Below are 22,517 nucleotides of genomic sequence, written 5' to 3'. Positions count from 1 at the left end.
TTTGCTTTGGATATTCATAAAACGTTCCTTCTACCACAAACTTAAAAAAATGCCTTTTGGGCTTCCTCGTGCTAGTGGGAGGAACAGGACAATCAAGGCTATTTTCTTCAAAACAAGATGAGTTCTTCCTTTGTTTCCAGTCTTGTGTTGTGGACCCTCTTGTTTGTGATATTATGCTTGAGCCCAAATGTTAGTATGGTGAGCAATAAAGTGTGCAAATGCAACACCAACACAGAGGATCTCATGCTCTTTTCAACTGTCACAAGGTACGAATGGTTCTTTAGGTTCACCTTAGTGATACTATCATCTTGTCAAAGGTAAATGTCATCTCTTTCGCAATCGTGGGGATTAACATAATTTAACACATGAATGGGCATCTGAGAATCACATTGAAATTTGTGAGCCTTCCAAAGTTGCATATATATATATATATATATGCACCACACATGGCACGTACACATATACATATACATGTGTGTGTGTGTGTGTGTGTAGAGGAAGGGGGGGGAGAGAGAGAGACACCTTCAATTGTCCAACATGTCTAATAATCCTGAGTCGTTGCATGGTACATGGTGTGATTACATTCACATCTCAGTGTTGCACTGTAATGTTTGAAGCCCCCACCTTTCAGCTATTTCATGCACTAATTCAAAAAAATGCTTCTGAACTTTCACAAAACAAATACAAGCAAAGCTGAACTCTCTTGTGAACCCTACACCGCAGTACAGACTAATCACACATGCACATGGGCGCCCCTTTTCGGAGTTACCACCTCAGAAAAATTGGTCCATTTCATCTATGTTTCTATAAAGCCCGGTCAACTATCAGACATCAGATCTTCAAGTGAGAACTCATCCTCCTCTATAACCTCTCCATCTTTTCCATCCCAAGCTTGTGTTTGCTCAAGTTCAGGTAGAGATTGAATAGGTATATTGCCTTTCCCTCCTCTACCAGCATCTTTTACAAATTCTCTGCAAAAAGGTACATAAAGTGAGCTACATATGAGAGGAGAGTTGAGCCCAACTACGATCATCTTATAGTCTATTTTTCTCTTGTCAAGAAGATAACCCCCATCTTTCTTTCAAACCTCATAGCATAAGCAAAAGCAGGACATGTGCTTACACTATTGAGTCGACCTCGAATGCACTTCGCAATGGTGCAAACACACTTTTCTTGACATTCAGAGCAACCAATGCGGGATATCCATAACCTCCTACTCCAACTGCTTGTTCAAGAGGGGGCTGCTTTCCAGCTGCAACCCATGCATAGCTGCCCCAGACTTGCAACATATTAGCATCCTCAAAACTTAGAAAACATGAAAAGGAAACCTCTAAGATCCACTGGTCACATACCTGTAAAAGTTTTTTTTGAACTTCTCTGCAACTGTCTGCAGAATGCTCAAGTACTTGTTGCGGCCCTCTGATTTAGAGTCAAGAATGTCAGGCAGAAAAGCCACGAAACAAATTGCAGCTGGTTCACAGTTCTTCTTCAGTACATCCTGAGAATTCAAAGAGGAAAAAAAATACTTGCCATCAGAATTGATAGGTCCACAAGACACCCTCAACTATCTTCAAACACTTCAAAAAAATTGAAGTTATTAGATGTATCTTGGAGCAAATCTTGTAATCCTTGGCTGTCAACTTACTGGCCCAGTTAGTTCTACCACTTCTGGAGTAACAGAATGGGCTTCTAGTTGAGCTAGTGCAAAACTTTCAATCGCAGATGCAACCCTTGCTCCCTCATAGGGAGTTGGATTTTCCTTGTCTGCTCCAAAAACTAAAATCGTTGGGAAACCTTGGACACCATACCTGCTCATCAGTCCCTGCACACAAGCACCGACAGCTAAAAATAAGAACACCTTTCTTGGAAGGAAAAGCATGCAAAAGTTGGCCTCAGTGCACAACTCTCAGTGAGAACATCAGTGTCCCTATCTGCCTGCCTGTGTCTATACTTACCTGCATTATGCACTGTGCACGTGAAAGTAAGTGCATGTGCATAGGGTGGGGGCTCTCAAGATCCTGAATTCAAGGGAGTGGCCGTGGCCATGGATATGGGTGTAACTTGAGAATTCAGAGTGGGTGTAGACGTGGACGCAGGCATGTGAGCAACCCGAATGCTACTTTTGTAGAATACGTATGTGAGCAAACCTGAATGCTACTTTTGTAGAATACATATGCTAGTACAGATTTGCCTGCGTTTCTTGTATGCACAAGAAACGAAGTTTTGAACATATCCAAGAAAAGACTCAAAATCTGTGAAACGTCATACCTTGTCTGCATCACAATCTACTTGTCCAAGATTTACTTTTCCTTTCAACTCTTTTGCAGCCTTTTTCCACTCAGGTGCAAGCTTCTTGCAATGCCCACACCTTTAAGCAATGACAAGCACAAAAAACTTCAAGACTTCACAATTGGAAAGATGCTAATATACATGCACACATGTTTATGTGTGAGTGTGTGTGTGTGTGAGAGAGAGAGAGAGAGAGAGACCAAGGGGCAAAGAATTCCACCAGCCAAAGATCCTTGCTACCGAGCACCAGCTTGTCAAAATTACTAGATGTAAGCTCTACAGATAAGCTAGCCCCGTCATAACCATCTTTCTTGCTTCCACCACTTTTGCTTCCACTCTTTTCATTCAATCTTTCCTTCAGAAGAAGCTTTACCTGTATTTCCACAAACTTGTTATGCTCTTATTTGAGTGCCAAAAATCCCCCACAATTTGCTAACTGCATGTTTCGTTATAAGTTGCATTACTGCTCAAACCAACAATTTCGTGCTAGAGATTCAAAATGAAGAGGAATCCTACTAACAGTGGGCTAGTCAATATACACTTACCTGTTTAAGACCAAATTCTGCAATGGACTTTGCATCCCGGGGTCCTTGGTAGTCTACAGGTCCCTTCCCCACACCAAAAACTTTGATTGTGGGAAAGCCTTTTATTCCATACTCCTGTTTTCAACAAAACTTTGACATATTAATAGATAGAGGACAATTCAACACATTTTTTAAAGAAAACACACAAGAGATTTCTCATTAAATCGTGGTCTTTTTTGGCTTATAAATTAGCACAGATGCATGAATGTAGCTACTTTACCACACTTCCACAGCAGCTACCAAAAAGTGTGATGACACAAGCTGGATGATCGGAGGACAGGATGACTGCAAACATGCATGCCAACCTGAACAAAGGACCCAGATTTGGGATATTGGGAGTTTGGCATTCACCAACCAAGTTCCAACATACTAGGCATCAGGTATCTGTTGCATCAGGCAGGTGTTGCCCTCCCTTGTGCAAATCGGCCTGGTTCCCTTCAGCTCTCAGAAACTTCAGCCCCAAGGACACCCCAGCCACCCTTAGAAGCTTCACCACTTCCCAAGAGCAGCTTCCTTGGTGTCCTCCGACAGTGGCTACTTCAAAAACTAAGCCACCTTGCTGCATTGTTTTAGCCCCTCCCCACCAATGCCATCTGCTACCTTCCTCCCCTAATCCCTATACAAGCACCGCTACGCATTCCACCATTAGCAGTTCCACGCCCAGGCACACCATATGACCAATGCACTGTTCCAGATATGAACTGACCAAACTGGATGAAACATGTTCAGGACCTTCAGACCCTTGAAACAGCTGAAATGACCAAAAAACCGTGTTTCAAGCATTTCCCGTAACTATGGAAGGAGGATGCATTGCTGGATGCTCACAAGTGGTGTCAAGGAGGCATGTCTTTTGTGGCTGCAAGGAAGGTTCAGTTGTAACTTTGGGCAGGGCTGCAGTTGTGTGGGCTAGTGATAGCAGGGATACTGACCAATGGGACCGCCTACGGTGGCCAGTAGGGCAACTGTTTCCCTGAAAACACCAGCCATTTTCCTCTGCACAATGGTTAAATTGACTTCTCTTTTGTTCTCCCTTCTCACACTTCACCTTTCTGCTAGTCTCTCTCTTTTTTTCCATCTGTTTTTTTCCTCTCTCTCTCTCTCTCTCTCTCCTCTTTTGCACCTCCCTTGCTGACGTACCTTTGCCATCTCTTTCTTTGAAGCAAAGCTTGAGACATTTTGAGAACCACCTTTTTTTTTTTTGCAGCAGGAGCTACTATCAATTGGCATAAGTCAATTCGTTTTTGGATCAGTGATTCTCCTCTTGCAGATTGGGGTACAGATGTTGGTTTTACTTGGATTGAGAGAGGATGCTCTGCCAATCCTTGGTTGTCAGGTGGGCGTTGACATCTCCCCTACACGACAGTTTGCTCCAGTGCTCTTAAGCATTAAAAGCAAACTTCATCACTGGAGTAGGAGGAAGCTCGACTTGGCCTCTAGAGCTTTGGTGGTTAACCAAGTTTTGCTAGCCATGGCTTGGTTTATCGCTTCGTGCTGGATTTTTCATAAGGGCTGCATTGGCCAGCTTCGTCGCCTTATTTGGAACTTTCTTTGGTCAGGGCTTGATGGAAATGCACACACCAGGGCCAGAGTTGCTTGGGAAACCATTATCACGCCTAAGCAGGAAGGGGGATTGAATATCATTGACCCTAAGGTGCAATGTAAGGCTTTGCTTTGTAAGCTTGTTGTTAGGGGCTTTCTTCCAGGCACTGAGCCGTGGAAGGACTTTCTCATGTAGCAGATCACGAAGTGTGTCCCTGTTCGCGGAGGTGACTGGACTCTCTGGTCACGCTTTATTTTTTCGGATGCAGTTCACCGCTCCCCTTCATCCCCCCTGGTTAGGTCCCTCCTACAGGCCTGGGATTGCCTGAGGAGTTTTTGGTACACATCCCCCCGCGTTCAATGGAGGAAGCTAACCGGCAACCCATTTTGTGGAATGATTTGATCTTAGATGTGCATGGTAGGCCTCTTGGGGCAGCTATGCATATTCTTTGGGCTAGCTGGGAGATCCTATGCCCCACAGTGCTGTCATGTGCACAGTGTGTATCTACCGTGTGCTATACGCATGCAAGACTAGTTTCGAGGCTTGGGGAAGCTTGGAACTAGGCAGGCTGATTGACGAGCTGAGTTAGGGAAATACTAACGGGTGGGCACCCAAGTATGGACGGGCGGACGGCCAAGTGTGCACGCCCGATGACCGGCCAAGAGCCTATAAAAGGATGGCCAAGGTTAGTTATTGTATTATAGAGAGTCTCGCGAGTTTGTGAGAGCTCTATGGTCTTGGAGCCTGGATCTAGTGTAGACGTGCACCTGCTTTATGCAGCCGAGGCCGACAGCAACCTCGAGGCCCGCGAGGGCAGCTTCGCGGCGGTATGGGACGTCGCGAGGAGGAGATTGGTCGGTACGTCATCCTAGTTAGCTCAGCTCGTGGCTCGGTGGGGACAGCCAAGACTGTGGGCTCGCCCACGACTGTCATGGTTGGGAGGTGAGTCAGGCCTGCACCCCCTTGCTTGTTTGTTCGTTCGTTTGTTTGCAGGATTCGAGTTTCGAACCAAGATCGATCACAAGGGGATCCGTGGGGATTTGACAGTGGTATCAGAGCATACCTCGTGAACGAGCAAGTCGGTAGGTAGAGAAGAAGAGGTCGAAGAACGGTATGTGTTAAAAAAGCTTGCTGTTTTTTTTGTGCATACTGCAGTTTTCAGATTTGGTATGTGTTTTTTCTTCATCAAAGACACCCATGTTAGTGTAGTAAGGGTTGATTGCTTTGCAAAGAAGAGGAGTCGTGTTTGTGCAATCGCATGAGAGAAAACAGAAAAAAAAAAAAGAAAAAGCACGTTTGCTTTTCTGGTTCGAACGAGAGAGAGAGCGAGAGAAGTGCTAGATCGCTGGCGAGTGGGTTTGCTGGTTGCGTATGCAGGCGGGCAGGTGTGTAGCCAGGCAGCCTAGGTCGTGTAGGTGGCCAAGCCTCCAAGCTAGGCGGCCTGCGTAACCAGCTAGGCAGCGCAGCCAACCAGGCAGCGCCTAGGCCAGGCCTACGCAGCCAACGCAGGCAGCGCCCAGGCCCATGTTGCCAGCGGCCGTGCTGCCCAAGCCCATGTCGGCTGGCGCAGGCGCACACGCATGCTGGTGCGAAGGTTCTGGCGCCAGCAGCAGTGACGACAACAGCGACGGCCGGGTTGACGGCAGCACTCCACGTCAGCAGACAGCGCCGGCTAATCCAGGAGGGAAGCAAAAAAAAAAAACGCAAGGAAAGCATTTTGTTTTTTTTAGTGCTTTTGTTTTTTGTTTTTTTAGGGGAGTTTTAAAAAAATTTTAAAAGGTTTAAAAGTCCTCTCCTCTCCAAGGTTTCCAGGTGTTTATTTTTTTTTAAAAGAAAAGAGAATATATATATCCATATATATATATATATATTCAAGAAAAAAAACACAAAAGCAAAGCAAACGCTAAGCCTAGCTTTTGGAGTTTTTTTTGGCTTTTGGGAAACCTTTATAAACCCCCTCAAGTGGGCTTCTTGCCACACATCTCTCAAGTTCTCAAGTTTTCAAGCTCTCAAGCTCTCAAGTTCGCTCGCACTTTTGTTGTGCAAAGATCGAATTTTCTCTCCGCGTACCCTCTTCACGATGTTGACCCAAGAATCAGAGTTGGAGCCCCTTGTGGAACGCGAAGGCTTGCCGGCTACGGAAGGTACCGATGCCGATCTTTTTGACGATTTTGTGTCAAAATCAGATTTCCAAGAGTTCAAAGTAGTCCTCGAAAACGTCAGGCACAAATCGCAGCCCAAATGCAGGCTTTGCAGAACTCTATCGCTCTATTGACCACTACTCTCTCTACTTTCTCGGGTATGCATACCCTGGCTTCAGCTTTAGGCCCCAACATTACTCCGGAACCGTTCGGGGGCGAGCAAAAGCAACGAACCAAGGAGATCGTGGACACGTGGCTACACAAGTGGCAAGTTCACTTTCAGTTTCATCCATATGATGATGAAAAGAAGATCCAATTAGCAGCAGGTTTCCTGTCCGACAAAGCTTTGCTTTGGTGGAAGGAACTCAACCCTAAGCCAACGACTTGGGCACAATTTGAAGATATCTTCAAGAAAGAATTCCTCAAGAAAGAGGATGATTACGATGTTGTTGCCCGGTTTTCAGCTTTGACCATGACCTCACAGCACCTCACTTATGAGGTCTACCTCCAGAAGTTTCACGACTTGTAGATGAAAGCTACAAAGATGGATCCCACTACTCTTTTGGGGTTTTTCGTAGCTGGTTTACCAGACTCGTATCGATTACAGGTTAAAAATAACAAATGTAAAACTTTGGACGAGGCCATTCATTCAGCTCGTATCTATGATGATACGATGGTCTCTTCCAAGTCGAAACCCGTTACCGAGCAGGGGAACAGGCATAAAAGAAAGGTCTCCGCACCTATGGCTAACACGTTAGAAGGAAAGTCTTCGGACCAACCTTCGAAGAATTCAAGTTCGACACCAACGAAGAAGAAACGACTCCTTAGGGCTTTAAAGCTCAAGAAGGAAGGACGTCGTTTTATCTGCGAAGAAAAAGGACACATGCGTAATGAGTGCCCGAAGCAAAAGGGTACCAAGACAAACGCAGGACCCAAGCCAAAGGCAGCTAACCAACTGTCTTTGACAGGTAAGTCAATTACTGTACTTTCTCGCCCTAGTACTTGTTCTGATTGTCTGTTCAATTCTAAGGTATTTGGCATGCATGATCTTCTCTGAGTTTATGGAGAAGGGATTGAGTGGTTTAAGACTCTTGACGTCCAGATAGATTGGTCTAGTCATATTTTTTCTTTTCAGCATAGGGACACCAAGTATAGTATTTTAGGTGATTGTATCCATCCCTCTCAGGGACCTCTTGTAAATACAATTGATTTTGGAAATATAATGAATTCTTCTTTGTATACCGCTTTCCATTGTGTATTGATTCCACTTTCTTCTTTTCTCATCCCTTCCATGGATGTGAATGAATTAAGTGTGTTTGAAAGCAAAGAATTACAGAAGATACTTGATTCCTTTCAAGATGTATTTCCTAAGGAACTGCCATCGGGTTTACCACCTGAACGGGTAGTAGATCATCGTATTGACTTGATCCCTGGTGCTCATCCTGTCAGTATTCCACCTTATAGGATGAGCCAAGCTGAGGAAGATGAGTTGGCTAAACAACTCGCAGATTATTTAAGGATGGGCCAGATCCGTCCAAGTAAATCACCTTGGGGTGCACCTGTGTTGCTTAGGAGAAAGAAGAACAATACTAGGAGAATGTGTATAGATTACAAGAGATTGAATAAGCTGATCATTAAGAACCGTTATCCTCTCCCTAGATCAGATGACCTAATTGACCGGTTAGCAGGAGCGAAATATTTCACGAAGATAGATTTGCGTATCTGGCTATCACCAGATACGTATTCATGAAAGGCATGTCGAAAGAACCGCCTTTCGGACTAGGTATGGCCATTACGAGTTTCTCGTATTACCTTTTGGGTTAACCAATGCTCCAGCCACTTTCCAGCAAATGATGAACGATCTTTTTCGTGAACATTTGGGGAAATTTGTGGTGGTGTTCCTGGATGATATTTTGATTTATAGTCGTACTCTTGAGGATGGCTAGATTTTTACCGACCCGGAAGACTATTACAGCTACGCAATTAGCTCGGCAGTTTATCGAGCAATTGTTTAGACTGTACGGGTTACCGCAAGACATAGTCAGTGATAGGGACTCTAAGTTTACAAGTCATTTTTGGAAACTTATTTTTGAGAGGAAACAACTTTGAATTTGAGTTCCTCAGATCATCCTCAATCTGATGGCCAGACTGAAAGAGTGAATCAGATTTTGGAGGATATGCTTCGAGCATATGTATCCAAAAGACAGAGTTCATGGGAGGATTATCTTCCTATGTTAGAATTTGCATATAACAGTACTAAGCATACGAGTACAGGGTTTAGTCCTTTCATGCTTATGTATGGTTTTCAACCTAGATCACCTGTTACAGTAGGATTCTCAGGACTTCAGTATGATGCAGCACGTAATTTTTTGCAAGATATGCAGGAAATGTTACAAGTTGCAAAGGAATCTATTAGAAGTGCTCAAGACCGAGACAGGTTTTATTCTAATAGACATCGTTCACCTAGAGAGTTCTCTGAAGGAACGATGGTGTATTTGCGAGTTCCGAAAAACTCCGAGACTTTACGGATAGGTAGATCTCCGAAATTATCCCCTAGATACTGTGGACCATTTCGTATTACACGACGGATTGGTTCAGTTGCATATGAATTGGATTTGCCTTCTCATGTGAAAGTTCATCCTGTATTTCATGTCGATAGACTTAAGGAGGTATTGGGTGGAGCAGATCAGTTAGTTACTCCTCAAGAAATTATAGATGTCGAGGACATGACATTTGTCCCGCACGAACCTGAAAAGATTCTTGGATTTCATGAACGAAGATTGCATCATACGCTTATCACGGAATACAAGATCAAGTGGAAGGATCGTGTTGAGGAGGACGCTACATGGGAGACATTGACTACTCTTCAGAGAGATTACCCTGGCTTTTTAGTGAGCTCAGGAGTGAGCTCTTAGAGGAAGGGGAGTATGTCATGTGCACAGTGTGTATCTACCGTGTGCTATACGCATGCAAGACTAGTTTCGAGGCTTGGGGAAGCTTGGAACTAGGCAGGCTGATTGACGAGCTGAGTTAGGGAAATACTAACGGGCGGGCACCCAAGTATGGACGGGCGGACGACCAAGTGTGCACGCCCGATGACCGGCCAAGAGCCTATAAAAGGGTGGCCAAGGTTAGTTATTGTATTATAGAGAGTCTCGCGAGTTTGTGAGAGCTCTATGGTCTTGGAGCCTGGATCTAGTGCAGACGTGCACCTGCTTTATGCAGCCGAGGCCGACAGCAACCTCGAGGCCCGCGAGGGCAGCTTCGCGGCGGTATAGGACATCGCGAGGAGGAGATTGGTCGGTACGTCATCCTAGTTAGCTCAGCTCGTGGCTTGGTGGGGTCAGCCAAGACTGTGGGCTCGCCCACGGCTGTCATGGTTGGGAGGTGAGTCAGGCCTGCACCCCCTTGCTTGTTTGTTCGTTCGTTTGTTTGCAGGATTCGAGTTTCGAACCAAGATCGATCACGAGGGGATCCGTGGGGATTTGACAAGTGCTGACTTGGAAGAGGCTTTAGAGCCTCACCGAGGTGCAGAGATTGGATATTTCACGCAGCATTTGAGAGGCTCTAGCCGGAGGATTGCACAGATTGATGCAGCCATTCCCAACCACTGGATTACTGGATCTTTCTTGGAAGGCCATCATCATTCTTGGTTTGGGATTTTTTCTGGAACAGGTATTCCTCTTCAGGTTATGGGTCTCCCCTTGCCTAGGGAGGATGATGTACCGGTCTTTTTTACTGTACAAGATGGATGGCAGCTGGAGAGATGTGACATGCAGGACCTTATTGAGGGCCCCCAGATTCGTCCAGCCAGAGTTGTTGGCAGGTTATGGAAGCACGTCTTTGTTGACCCCCCCCCCCAAGGGATGATCACAAACAGTGTCAGCCTTTGGTTGTATGGTGGCTACCCTAGCAGACATTTGCATTGGGACCCCGGTGAGTGGGAGTGGAAGGATGCTTGTAACTCTTTGAAAAGCATGCCTTTTTTTCAGTTATACGGTGCGGAATGCCAAACATCTTATCTAGGGACACTCTAAGAGTGTCCCTACTCTTAGACCCCATTGGGAATCTTATGGCATTTCGACTGACATTCAGAGGGTATTTTGGCGGAGATTGTGGCATTCTTATAAGAAGCCACAGATTTTCTCCTTTATTTGGGTTTCTCTTCATGGTGGTCTGGCCATCAATCAGTGGAGGTCTGTTCTTGGTGCTTGCCCAACATGCCCTAGATGTGCAGGAGTTTCGGAGTCAGTTTACCATTGTTTATGGGAATGCAAGGAAGCACAGAGAGTTTGGTCTACGATTGCACACCTCTTAGGTAGGATTAAGAGGGATGCTACCTCAGCTGAGATTCGAGGGGACTGACAGGAGCTTGGCCATTATGGTTAGGCAAGGAGTTGCTCGACAGTGTTGTCTTCAAGATTTGCCACTTTCACACTTTGTCCCTCCAGCACAGAGGTTTGACAGCTCTTGGGAGATTATTGCTAGCATCTCTGCCTAGAATATCTGGAAGGTTCCGCTTCCTTCCCCCGCCATCTCTACCCCCCCGCCTTCTCCTCCGCCTCGCTTCTCTCCCCCGCCATCTCTACCCCCCCCCCCCCGCCTTCTCCCCCGCTGCGCAGCTCTTCCCCCCCGCCTTCTCCCTCTCCTCCCCTTCCGTCTCGCCCCTCCCTCCACCGCTAGCCCCCCCCCCCCCCCCCCCCGCTCCGCCCCCGCTATCCTCTAACCTTCCGCCTCCTCGTAGGGCTGTGTCCCTCCCGTTGGTGACCCCAGTTTCTGGCCTTTTCCCTCTGGAGGACTCCATGGAAGCCGCTCCGACTACCCCTGCCGATTCCGGTCTCCGTCTGGAGTTCACAGCTGCAGATCATCAGTTGTTTGTTTCCACAGTATCCGCTCTTGAGGCCTCCTCCTTGGTCTGCAAGATAGTGGGTAGCCGTCCGATGCGGAGAGAGCTTCGCGACCTTCTGCAAGGCAGCCTCGTTGGCGTGCCTACCAAGATCGTCAGCGTCGATTTTTGGGACGTGGCTACTACCAGGTGGATTTCGAGTCCCCTAGGCAGCTCAGATGGTGCTCGCTCGGAGCCCCATTGCCCTCCGCTCATCCCGGGCGTTCCTGGCGCGATGGACTCACGGTTTCGACCCCGCTTCTGACCCGCTAGCAGGCGCGACAGGTTTCCCCATCACTATCTGCTTTCTTGGACTCCGCAGGGAGTACTTGCCCCTCTTGTCATCCATTGGCAAGGCGTTCGGATAGGTGGTGGAGACGCCTCAGACAGCGGCTTCAGTGATAGCTCGGGCAGCAGGACTCCCGGCCATTCGTGTTGTGGTTCCGTCACCGGAGTCCCTCCCGAAGACGATCCTCCTCCCTTGTCTTTCCAGAGGACATCTGATACAGCGCGTGGAGTATTCAGGCCTCCCCGGCCAGTGCTACAGCTGTCGGGAGATGAGCCACCTCGCACGCGCCTGTCCCCGCAAGGGGGTTCATCCTTCACGCTCTGCCGCCTCTAGACCCCCTTTAGGAGACCCGAGGGGTGGCCATCCACCTCAGAGACCGGACATCCCTGGCTCGTCTCAGCAGGCGCCATCATCTGATGAGCAGGCCCCGACAGAGGATGCCGCGCAGACCCAGGAGGCTGGCGGATGGCAGGAGGTTCGCCGGCGGAAACGCCCGGCCCGTAGGGACCGTCGCAGACGCCAGCAGGCAGCACAGGCTGGCGGACAGGCGACTCCGGCTGGCGACCAGGCGACTACCCGCACTTATGCTCCAGTCAGGGATAGGCGGCCAGCAGGTCCCACCCCAATGGACGAGGATTCAGACTCAGTGCCCGTTGAGGCCGCCGGTGGAGGCCCCCACGTGGAGACCCCACTCCCGCCTCCCCCCGCGGGGGGCCCCGCCCCCTCCATGGAGCAGATTCCTGAGGATCCCGGGCCGCACTTTGCGACCCCCGGCTCCTCTTCCCCTCACTCGGAGAGCACTCCTTCCACCCCCCCCCTCTCCCCCCCAGCCCCCCCCTCCCGCCTCCCCCGGCGGCTCCCCCTGACACCGATCCTCTGGCAGATGCCTCTCCGCGCTCTCCCCCCTCCTCTCCGCGAGCCACCATCCCTCCCTCGGCCTCTCTAGGATACTCCGCCAGACCACCCACTGCCCCGGGGCAACGCAGCTGGGTAGGCCAGAGTTCAGTCCAGCGCTGTTCCACCGCCACTCCGGGCCGGTGGAGATGGCGATCCTAGCTTCGCCTGCCACAGAGTTCTCTCCAGCCTCCCCTGGGGGGCCCCCGCGAGTGATGGGGCTCCCAGTGGATTACGGTTTTTTCAGGTGTCTCCAGCTGGATGCTGGCCCGTTCGAGACACTGGTCGCGCCCTTGCGAGTTTGCGTGGTGTGCCATCCCTCTCGTTCTCCTTCAGTGGTGAGCAGCATGGTGGCCTTCTCCTTTCCTCTCAGTGTTGCCCCAGACACAGCATGGGATTGCAACTCTGTAGAGGAAGTTTTGCGTGATCAGATACTGGAGTTTTCTCACCACTTCAGTGACTTGGGGCTCACGGACCTATTGCAGACCCGATTACACTCAGCCCGCATGAGCTTGTTTGGTATAGGAGATTGGCGGGCGGATCCGGTCCACACCTCAGTTGAGGCGGTGCTACTGATTCTCCTCCATGCCGCCTACCTTTAGATACATATATGCAGAGGATTGGTCTCACGCCTATGCCCTGGACAGGGCGAAGGCGGAGTGGGGCTGGACACAGAGACAGGTCACCCTCTTTTTGGAGAGACTCCGCACCCGGACAGACAGTGACTATTCTCCCTCCAAGCCGGCGCCCAAGACTCACAGAGTGGAGGGCAGATCATCCGGGCCGGCTGAGAGGGGTGAGCCAGTGGCGGCTGCTTCACTTGCCATAGCTCATCCATGAGGATCCTCTCATGGAACATCCAGGGTCTTGGTGGACATCGCTGCTACATTGGTCGGGGCAGACTTCGCCAGGAGATCCAGAGGGCTCTCGTTGGAGGATCCATAGATATCCTTTTCATCCAGGAACACCACCTTTCTGCCGAGCGTACCCGCACCTGCATACTCCACCTTGCAGGCAGGAGTCACACTTTTTGGTCACCGGCATATGGCTCCCAGGGGAACCAGGGTGGAGTATGCATCTCAGTCAACGAGCAGCTTCTATCTGAGGTTGTGGATTCTGGCACTCTGGTCCAGGGTCGGGTCCAGGGTCGAGCGCAGTGGATCATCCTTCGGGTTGGGGAAGACCGCATTGGCTTCCTCAACTTCTACGCCCCTAATGGGGCGACCGGGAGAGCCGAGTTCTGGAGCACCATTAGGCAGTCCCTCCCCATGGCAGACCATTGGTGCCTAGGGGGGGATTGCAACATGCTGAAGGATGCAGAGGACAGGATGGGGGGCAGCCAGGAGACCATTCATGGGCCGGAGCTCGCTGCCTGGGATGAACTAGTGCTGCAGGTGAGAGGCCAGGATCCGTGGACTCTCTCGGAGTTTGGCAGGTTGCAGGGGAGTTTATCTTTCTCGCGCTCGGATAGACGCGCCACAGGAGTTAACCTTTCCCGCATCGACAGGTTTTACATTGATGAGTGGGCTTGTGATAGAGGTGGCACTGTGGGCATACTTGCAGGCTCCTCGTTTTCAGACCACTTTCCAGTGCTTCTCTAGATCGAGGACCCTACGAGAGGAGAGCGAGGCCAGAGCGTCCGGATTCCAGATTGTCTCATAGAGGAGCCCGAGATTGCGACCAGAGTTGAGCAGGTCTGGCAGGAGCTGCAGTTCACGAGAGGATCGGCAGCCAGCGATCTTGCCAGGGGTTTGCAGGAGATCAGTAGGATGCTCAGACAGGCTGCCCTGGACCGTCTGGAGGCTTTCAGAGAGCAGGAGAGGAGCCTGCGGAGGAGTCTAGCTTCCCTTCAGAGACTCTAGGAGAGGGATCCTACGAGCCCTTGGATTTCAGAGCAGATGGAGTCAGCTCGCACAGAGATCAGATCCATCAAGGAGAGGAGGGTGGAGTTCCGATTCCATGCTCGGGCTTCTTTTTGGACACAGGCTGGAGACAGAGTGACTCGAGATTTCTTTGAGGCGACAGGGCCTCGCTTCAAACGAGAGGGTCTCAGGCGTCTTTGGCAGGCTGATGGCCAGGTAGTGGTGGATCCCCCCAGGGTTCGGGCGATTGCCATAGATTTTTACAGGGATCTGCTCTCTGCTGAGCCAGCAGATGACAGGGTGAGAGAGGCTCGGGAGGCAGTCTGGAGCTTCACGAGACCGGTTGTGCCGGCCCATTTGCAGCACTCCCTTCTCTCCCCCTTCTCGGATACGGAACTGGAGGAGGCACTTCAGGCACTTCCTCGGGGCAAATGCCCAGGAGAGGAGGGTCTCTCAGTGGCTTTCTTCCAGAGGTACTGGGGTCTCTTGCATAGGGGTTTCAGATTGGCATTCCAGGAGATTATGGAGTCGGGAGACATGCCGGACAGCATGGCAGAGGGTTTGATTCACTTGATCCCCAAAGAGGGAGGAGACAGACTGGAGATTAGACAGTGGAGACCAATCACCTTGCTAGGCACGACCTACAAGGTCCTAGCTAAGGCAATCAGCAGGCGGCTTCAGCCTCACCTTCCGGACATCATCCACTCCACGCAGACAGGCTTCATCCAGGATAGGAGCATCCTGGATAACATCTTCTCTTTCTGGGAGGCTACGGCTTTGGCTAGATTTCGGCAGGAGGATCTAGCAGTGCTCCTTCTCGACTTCGAGAAGGCATATGATCGGGTGGACTGGGCCTTCTTGGAAGGCACTATGGAGAGGATGGGCTTCCCCCCTCAGTGGATCCATGGGGTCTCTGCACTCTACACATCGGCTCATAGCCAGGTGCTGATACAGGGCGTGCGTGGAGAGAGGTTCCAGCTCTCGCGCTCGGTGCGGCAGGGGTGCCCCTTGGCGCCCTTTCTTTTTCTTTTTGTGGCGGAGGCCATGAGCGCTTTCTTGACGGCACAGGATACAGGTCTGCAGGGCCTCCAGCTTCCCATCCGCACCTCGGAGAAGCTCCTAGACTCGGAGTTTGCGGATGACACTGCTGTCTATCTTCAGGGAGGGGAGGAGAACCTCCGCCGCTTCGCCTCAGCCATGGACAGGTTTTGCACAGCTTCGGGCGCTTTGATCAACTGGCACAAGTCGTGTGGGTTGTGGGTCAGTTCTATGCCCCCCCCGACTTGGAGGCCAGTTGATGGGTTTCAGTGGCTGCCCCCCGGCACTACAGTGCGCTATTTGGGATGCTATGTGGGCATTGACATATCTCCGGAGCAGCAGCACATAGCCCCCCTTCTTCTGAGCATTCGGAAGAAGCTTCTGTATTGGAGTATCGCTCGTTTATCTCTGGCTGGCCGAGTGGTTGTGGCCAACCAGGTTCTGCTTGCTACCATGTGGTACATCACTTCTTGCTGGGCCTTCTCTAGGGCGTGCATTGGCCAGGTGCAGAGGCTCATCAGGAACTTTCTTTGGTCCGGTGGCGACGGGCGGCCCGCCATGGCCAAGGTGGCATGGGCTGTGATCACTCAGCCGAGGGAGAGAGGCGGCCTGGGCATAGTTGATCCTATTTGTCAGAGCCGAGCTTTGCTTGGCAAGTTGGTGGTTCGTGGCCTCCTACCAGGCGCTAAGCCGTGGAAGGAGTTTCTTGTTTCCAGGATTCTCAGCCGCACTCCTTCTCTTAGCGGCCCTTGGACCCCCAGCATCAGGTGGATCTTTACAGAGCAGCGATCCAGAGGAGTGGGCCTTGGCTTCGAGAAGCGTTTTGCAACTAGCCTTCTGAGGGCCTGGGAGCATCTGAGGCCGTCACTCTTCCAGACTCCCCCGGGCACCGATGAGGAGCACCTGAGGCAGCCATTGATCTGGAACCCCTTGATCCGACTTCCCAGTGGCCATATGGTTGGATCGCGATCTCATGTGTCGTGGGGCCCGTTGAGCTCCGGCCCAGCCCAGTTCCTAGACGACTGGATATGTTTTCAGCAGCTGCCTCTAGAGGCTCAGGAGAGGAGACTCAGCGGGATGAGGGGCAGAGAGTTGATGAGGCAGGACATTGAGGCGGCCATCCCCCGGGAGTGGCGGACCCCAGTACAGAACCCTCCACCTCCACAGTGGATGGGCGTCTTTACTCGGCATGAGATCCTTCTAGCGGTCTGCGGCTCAGCAGAGAGAGTCGCCCCACTCACTTTCGAGGTGGGAGAGGGTGACCAGCTTCAGAGGACCCGACTAGATTTGGATGAGCTCCAGGGTTGTATTTTTCAGAGGGTGCGGGTGGTCGGTTTCCATCAGAGACAGTGGCATGTAGACCCCTCACCGGCCTCGATAGGAGAGGACTTTTCTTGGAGATTATGGGCTTGGGACAACAGGCCTCTTATTCGCCTTCAGTGGGATCCAGGTGAGTGGCTCTGGCGAGATCCCTACTCGGCCCCTACCAGCCCAGGCATCCCCTTTTTTCAGTACACAGCGAGGCTGGGGCGGCGGATCCAGAGGCACAGGATAGCGGGCACCCCGGCGGCGGTCGAGCATTGGCGGCGACAAGGGCTCTCCCCTGCCTTCCTTAGGGACTTCTGGCAGCGCCTTTGGGCCAGCTTCCGGCCCCGGAAGGTGACACTTTTTCTCTGGCTTACAGCGCATAGAGAACTGGCTGTGGGGGCTTGGCTAGCTTTTGGCAGACACCCAGCGTCCTGCCCTCGGTGCGGCCATGCATAGGAGTCGCAGCGGCACTGCTTATGGGATTGCCCACAGGCACAGCAGGTCTGGCAGCGCGCTCTCAGGATGGTTTTTGCATGCTCGCCAGGTGAGATGATGGTGACGTGGGGTACGGTGGCTTGGGCCACGGACAGCGGCCCGGCCCTTGGATACGAGGACGTCCCTGGCAGTGTGACCATCCAGGTCTCTGACAGGGTGATGGCGGTGGTTCCGACGCCAGACTTCTCTTCGGTAGTCTCCCAGGAGGGGGACGGGCACAGATGGGAGATGATCAGCAGCATGACGGCTTGGCACATATGGAGAGCCCGATGCAGGGAGGCCATTGACCGCCAGGCGACTCCACCGGCGGAGGTCATACAGGCCCTCTGGGTGGACATCATTCACACCTTGAGAGGACACTGGGGGAAACTTCAGGGCGACTCGGATCGCATGAGAGGTCGCCGCAAGGCTTTCCTCCGCACTTGGCAGCCTGGCCCTTTCCTCATCGCGAGGGGCGAGGATGTCACTTGGCACTACAGGCCTCCAGTTTGGCTCTTCTCACCTCCCGCATGTACTACTAGGTAGCCCCCCCCAGAGAGCGGCCAGCCACGGGGGTGGAGCTCAGGTGTTCACTGTGTTTATTATCCCTCCTTGTGAGGTGAGCTTTGTAGCCTTATGGCGTTTTCTCATTAACTAATACAAGGATCGTTTTTCCAGAAAAAAAAGAAGAAGAAGAATATCTGGAAGGCTAGATGCACTGAGGCCATTGAGGATACTCCCTTACTAGCCCAAAAGCATAACTGAGATCCGGGTGTGTGTGAGTCATGTAAATAAGATTGCCAACCATCTTTCTATACATAGATGGATCATCCAACTCTTCACCAAAATCAGCCGCAGCTTCACATTCTGCTCCAAAGATGTACTCATTGGCTTACACCCTGTCATCCCATATTTTGCCAACATATCCAATGCATATTGGCGTTGCACTAACCATGTCCCCTGCATGATCTTTGATCACTTCAATCCCAAGAAAATATCTCAATTCACTCAAGTCTTTCATATCAAACTGCCCACTCAATGCCTTCTTGACATGCATAACATCTGTAGCATGATCTCCTGTGATAATCAAGTCATCCATATAGATGACAAGCAAGACAATCCCATGATCTGTCTTCTTCACAGAGAGTGAAGAAGCTGCTGAAGAAACCTGAAATCCAAGGGAGATAAGATATTGGCTTATCTTATCACTCCAAGAAGCACGAAGTGCTTGCTTCAAACTATATAATGCTTTCTTTAATCTGCATACATGAGTGGGGTACCTCGGGTGTACATATCCTTCTGGCTGTGCCATATAAACTTCCTCTTGTAAATCACCATTTAGAAATGAATTTTCACATCCATTTGATGCATTTCCCAATCATTTGGTGTAGCCATAGCAATGACTGCTCTCACTATTCCCATCTTTGCAACTAGACTAAATGTTTCATCATAGTCCAAGCCTTGGGTTTGTGCATAATCCTTAGCTACCAACCACGCTTTATGACGCTCAATGGAACCATCTGATTTGCATTTTGCCTTATAAACCCATTTGCAACCAATGACATTTTTGCCTTGTGTGGTAAGGCAACCAAATCCTAAGTGTCATTTTGAACCAATGCGTCCATCTCAACATCCATTGCCTTCTCCCATACATGCTTCCCAATAGCTTCTGTATAGCATGTAGGTTCCACATGCTTCACCAAAGGGGTCATATATACATAATGCATAGCAAAGTCACGATATGTCAACCTGTCAACTGGATACCTGACCCTTTGGGATCTCCGCAATGCATGCAGATGACTCTGAACACCTGTCACTCTAGCATGTGGAGGCACATATCTATCCTGCCTTGCACCTGGTGTGCGTAAAACTAGTATGCCAAGTTCTTCATCCAAACTTTCTGAACTTGACGACTCATAACCTGTAATGCTAATTCCTTCAGCCTTCTTTTTCCCTTTATCCACAGCACTACTCCTAGTGCTCACACTCTCATGTCTCAAGCGTCCTAACTATGGACGTATAGTGCTACTCTTAGACTCCTTGCTTGTGGCAAGTTCACATGCACATCAGCATCAACAACAGAATCAATGACACCCTGATAAGTGTTCTAGATACTCCAAAGTACTCAACGAACTTCACTGTTGATGTACAAATTCACTCTGATTGCATTCAAATTGAATTGGCATACACAGTGCCAAAGTACTCTGTTTTGGCACCCTTTCCAAGGCTTTAAATTGCAATGTAGTGGTTCAATCAAGTGTGAATAACTTGCATTAACACCTAAACAAGCTCAATGTTGCATATCAACACCAACCAAGGTGCGTATATACGAAATTTATTAAATCCCCTTCTCTGTTTTGAGAAAAACTAGTAAAACTAGTAAAACCAGAAAAGTCCAGTAGTAGTAAAAGAGCTCTAATTCCTTTGATTCTTGTTTCTCAGTGTCTTTGCAAGATTTGGAGTGATATTATTCACACCATTATGGCTACCTGGGCCAAAATCCAGGGATCTTCGAGGGCTGCGGAGAGAAAGCGTGGCCAGTTTATGAGAGAGTGGGACATTGGTATCTTTTTCACATCCTCTCATTCGGGACCCTATTGGCAGCAGAGGGCTCCTAATTGGTTGAGATCTCCACCGTGCTTGGTGTGAAATCTCCATTTTGTAAAAAAAAATCATACTTAATAATAGAAGTCTTCTTCCAGGAAAAAAGAAAAAAGAAAAAAAAAGAACCACCTTTTGTGCATTTGAAACAATTTGCCCTTTTATATACATCATGTAACGTTCTCTTTCTGTCTTAATGTTTCTTGTACACACAGAGTCAGCTAGAAAGCATCTCAAACCACCATTCATGTCAAGTGAGAGAAATTCATGTTCTTTGTAGGAATTTGCTGCATAACCCTTCCTTACTATATGAGATACACAAACTAAGCATTGCAAGGCTTCAAAATCCATTAGCGTTTAAAGTTTCAAGACTTCTTGCCTGTGCTAGGGATTTGTGCGTATCAGCATCGAGAGCAGCGACTTTTACAACTCCCTTCAAAACAGTTGCCACTTTTTCCCATGTTGGAGCTAGAGCCTTACAATGGCCACACCAATTGGCATAAAATTCCACCAATACAACTCCATCTGCTTGTAGTACCTGAAATGCCAAAAAAAAAAAGACATTCAGTATGAAGAAATAAAGCTTTACACTCTCCTCATCAAGGAAGAAACAAGCAAAATAATCATACAAGTTTTGAGGGAGAAGGGTTCAAAGAAAAGCACATGGCCAGAACATTAACTGCCCATCCACTTTGCTAAGATGCCCATTAATTACCCAGAGCATGGCTTATGATGCTCATAACCAAAGATAGTTATCCTTTACATTTGGAATCTTCATGTGCTAAGAGGCTGACATTAACTACCCATTGCTAAGAAACCCATTAATTACCTAGAAAATTTCTTAAATGTTCATGATTATCAGCTACCCTTTACTTTTTGAGATTGCATTGTGTTAGAAAACCAATTCCAACCTCTGAACCATTGGGCCTGTAATTTAAGGTTCGAAAGAAACCAAGAGTTGCAAAGCCATCCCCTCTTTGTTGTTGAGAGTCACTTTTAAAAACATCCCTGTTACGTTGAACCACTACTACCTTATCTGAGTATGATGGTGTGTTTGGGTGATCCTTCCAATTTTGAAAACTAGGACACCATGTAAAAAACTCAATAATCAACTTTGGCTATAGAGGTAGGCTTGTGGCCATACATTGGTATTGTTTATCAATTATTCATACTATTGTAGAAAAGTAAAGTATCATATGGTGGCGACCGAGTATAATTTCAAACATGAACTAGGATATAATTGTGACCAACAGCTAGGCCTGATACCACTTTTATAGCCAAAGTTTCTTAATTTTGCCCCAAAGAACAAACATTGTGTTGAACCTACATGCTATCTGACATGTTTTTTTCTACAAGATCCCTTGAGGTGAAACATTAATCTTTAACATGAAAGGGGGAAGCCATAACACTTTGATTGTAACCTAAGAATGCATCCAAGAGGTAACATACTTTAAAACTGCAAATTGTAACCAAGCCACACTCAAACGAGGTCTTGTTTGAGTGTAAGACTTCACCCTTACTAGTGATGGTTTTAATTTTTTTAAATTGTCATGGACCCTAACCCTTTTTTTTTACTCCACTACTTAAGGTCAGATCCAACTTGTAAGATTAAGATAAATCTTAATCTAACTATTCGGTCCACTTTGATGAAGTTTTTCAAACATAAAAAAACCCTGTGCAGAGTACAACAAGAACAAATCTTAACCTTGAAAGTCATCTTTGTTAGCCGACCAGGGTCTAATCTTAAATAAGTGAAAATTTAACCACGCTGGGGATCTGCATAATTTGATGTGGGTTTGAAAGCCATGTGCAAGATCCCCCAAAAAAAGCCCCAGAAATAAGATTAAAGCAAAGAATTTTTAAAACGATTCAAAGGCACGGCGGAAAAGCCAAAAAAGAAAAAGAAAAAAAAGAGCAGAATCCACACCTGTGACTTGAAGTTGGAAGCCGAGAGCAGAACTACGTCTGAAGAAGGGCTGTAGAGAGCAAAAGCTGCCCTAGAAGCCACACACAGAGAAAGGAAGACGACGATGAAGCCAGACCACGCCATCGCTGCACAGAATGAGGCACCAATGCGGCTGTATCACTCACATATATACATACGACCAATATGGTCTAATATTTTGGTTATTGCCCCCGACCAATAGGAGCATAGCTTACACGTCATTTCTTACTCTAAAACCCTTTTTTTAACTTTACATTTTCCATATATCTTTTTGGCTAGTAGGCATGTACTTTTTCTTCTCTCTTTTTTAATTGAGAGGAAGGAACTTTTTTTCTCTCTTTTTAAATTGAGAGGAAGGAACATAGGGATTCGGGAATCAAACTCAGTCCGGTGTGGAGAAAGGTTGTCACCTTAACCACCCAGTTGTGACCCCACCCCCTAGCCGTATGTAATACTTGCCTAGAGATGCGTCCCTTTTTGAAAAAATGAATTAATTACTAGTAGAACAATAATCAAACCTTCGGAAACCAAAGGTTTACAAACCTCTGAATTTTGAAGTTCAAAGCTTCATCACAATCTTCTAAAATTAGGAAAGAGAGATTTTTTGCCCCTTTTCTACTGTGTCATTTTATGTTGCATCATGATTGTCTCAGACCCACTTCTCTCA

General features: G+C 48.7%; 1 protein-coding gene across 1 annotated transcript; it reads right to left on the bottom strand.

The window, feature by feature from the left end:
• Positions 1-519: 519 nt before the first annotated feature.
• On the bottom strand, positions 520-22,009 carry LOC147636033 (protein disulfide isomerase-like 2-3). The gene is made up of 9 exons (XM_086801476.1): positions 21,833-22,009; positions 20,285-20,443; positions 2,835-2,948; positions 2,490-2,662; positions 2,269-2,368; positions 1,646-1,822; positions 1,353-1,498; positions 1,123-1,269; positions 520-971 (listed from the first exon to the last, which is right to left on the bottom strand). Exons 1-9 carry the CDS (start codon positions 21,953-21,955, stop codon positions 818-820), a joined length of 1,293 nt encoding a protein of 430 aa, XP_086657602.1. The 5' UTR covers positions 21,956-22,009; the 3' UTR covers positions 520-817.
• Between the last annotated feature and the right edge of the window lie 508 nt (positions 22,010-22,517).

This window comes from Cibotium barometz, chromosome 8 (genome assembly GCF_041138505.1).
Source record: "Cibotium barometz isolate CiBa-2024 chromosome 8, ASM4113850v1, whole genome shotgun sequence".
Lineage (NCBI taxonomy): Eukaryota > Viridiplantae > Streptophyta > Polypodiopsida > Cyatheales > Cibotiaceae > Cibotium > Cibotium barometz.
The sequence above is the reverse complement of the archived record's forward strand: the minus strand, read 5'-3'. Positions and strand labels throughout refer to the sequence as shown.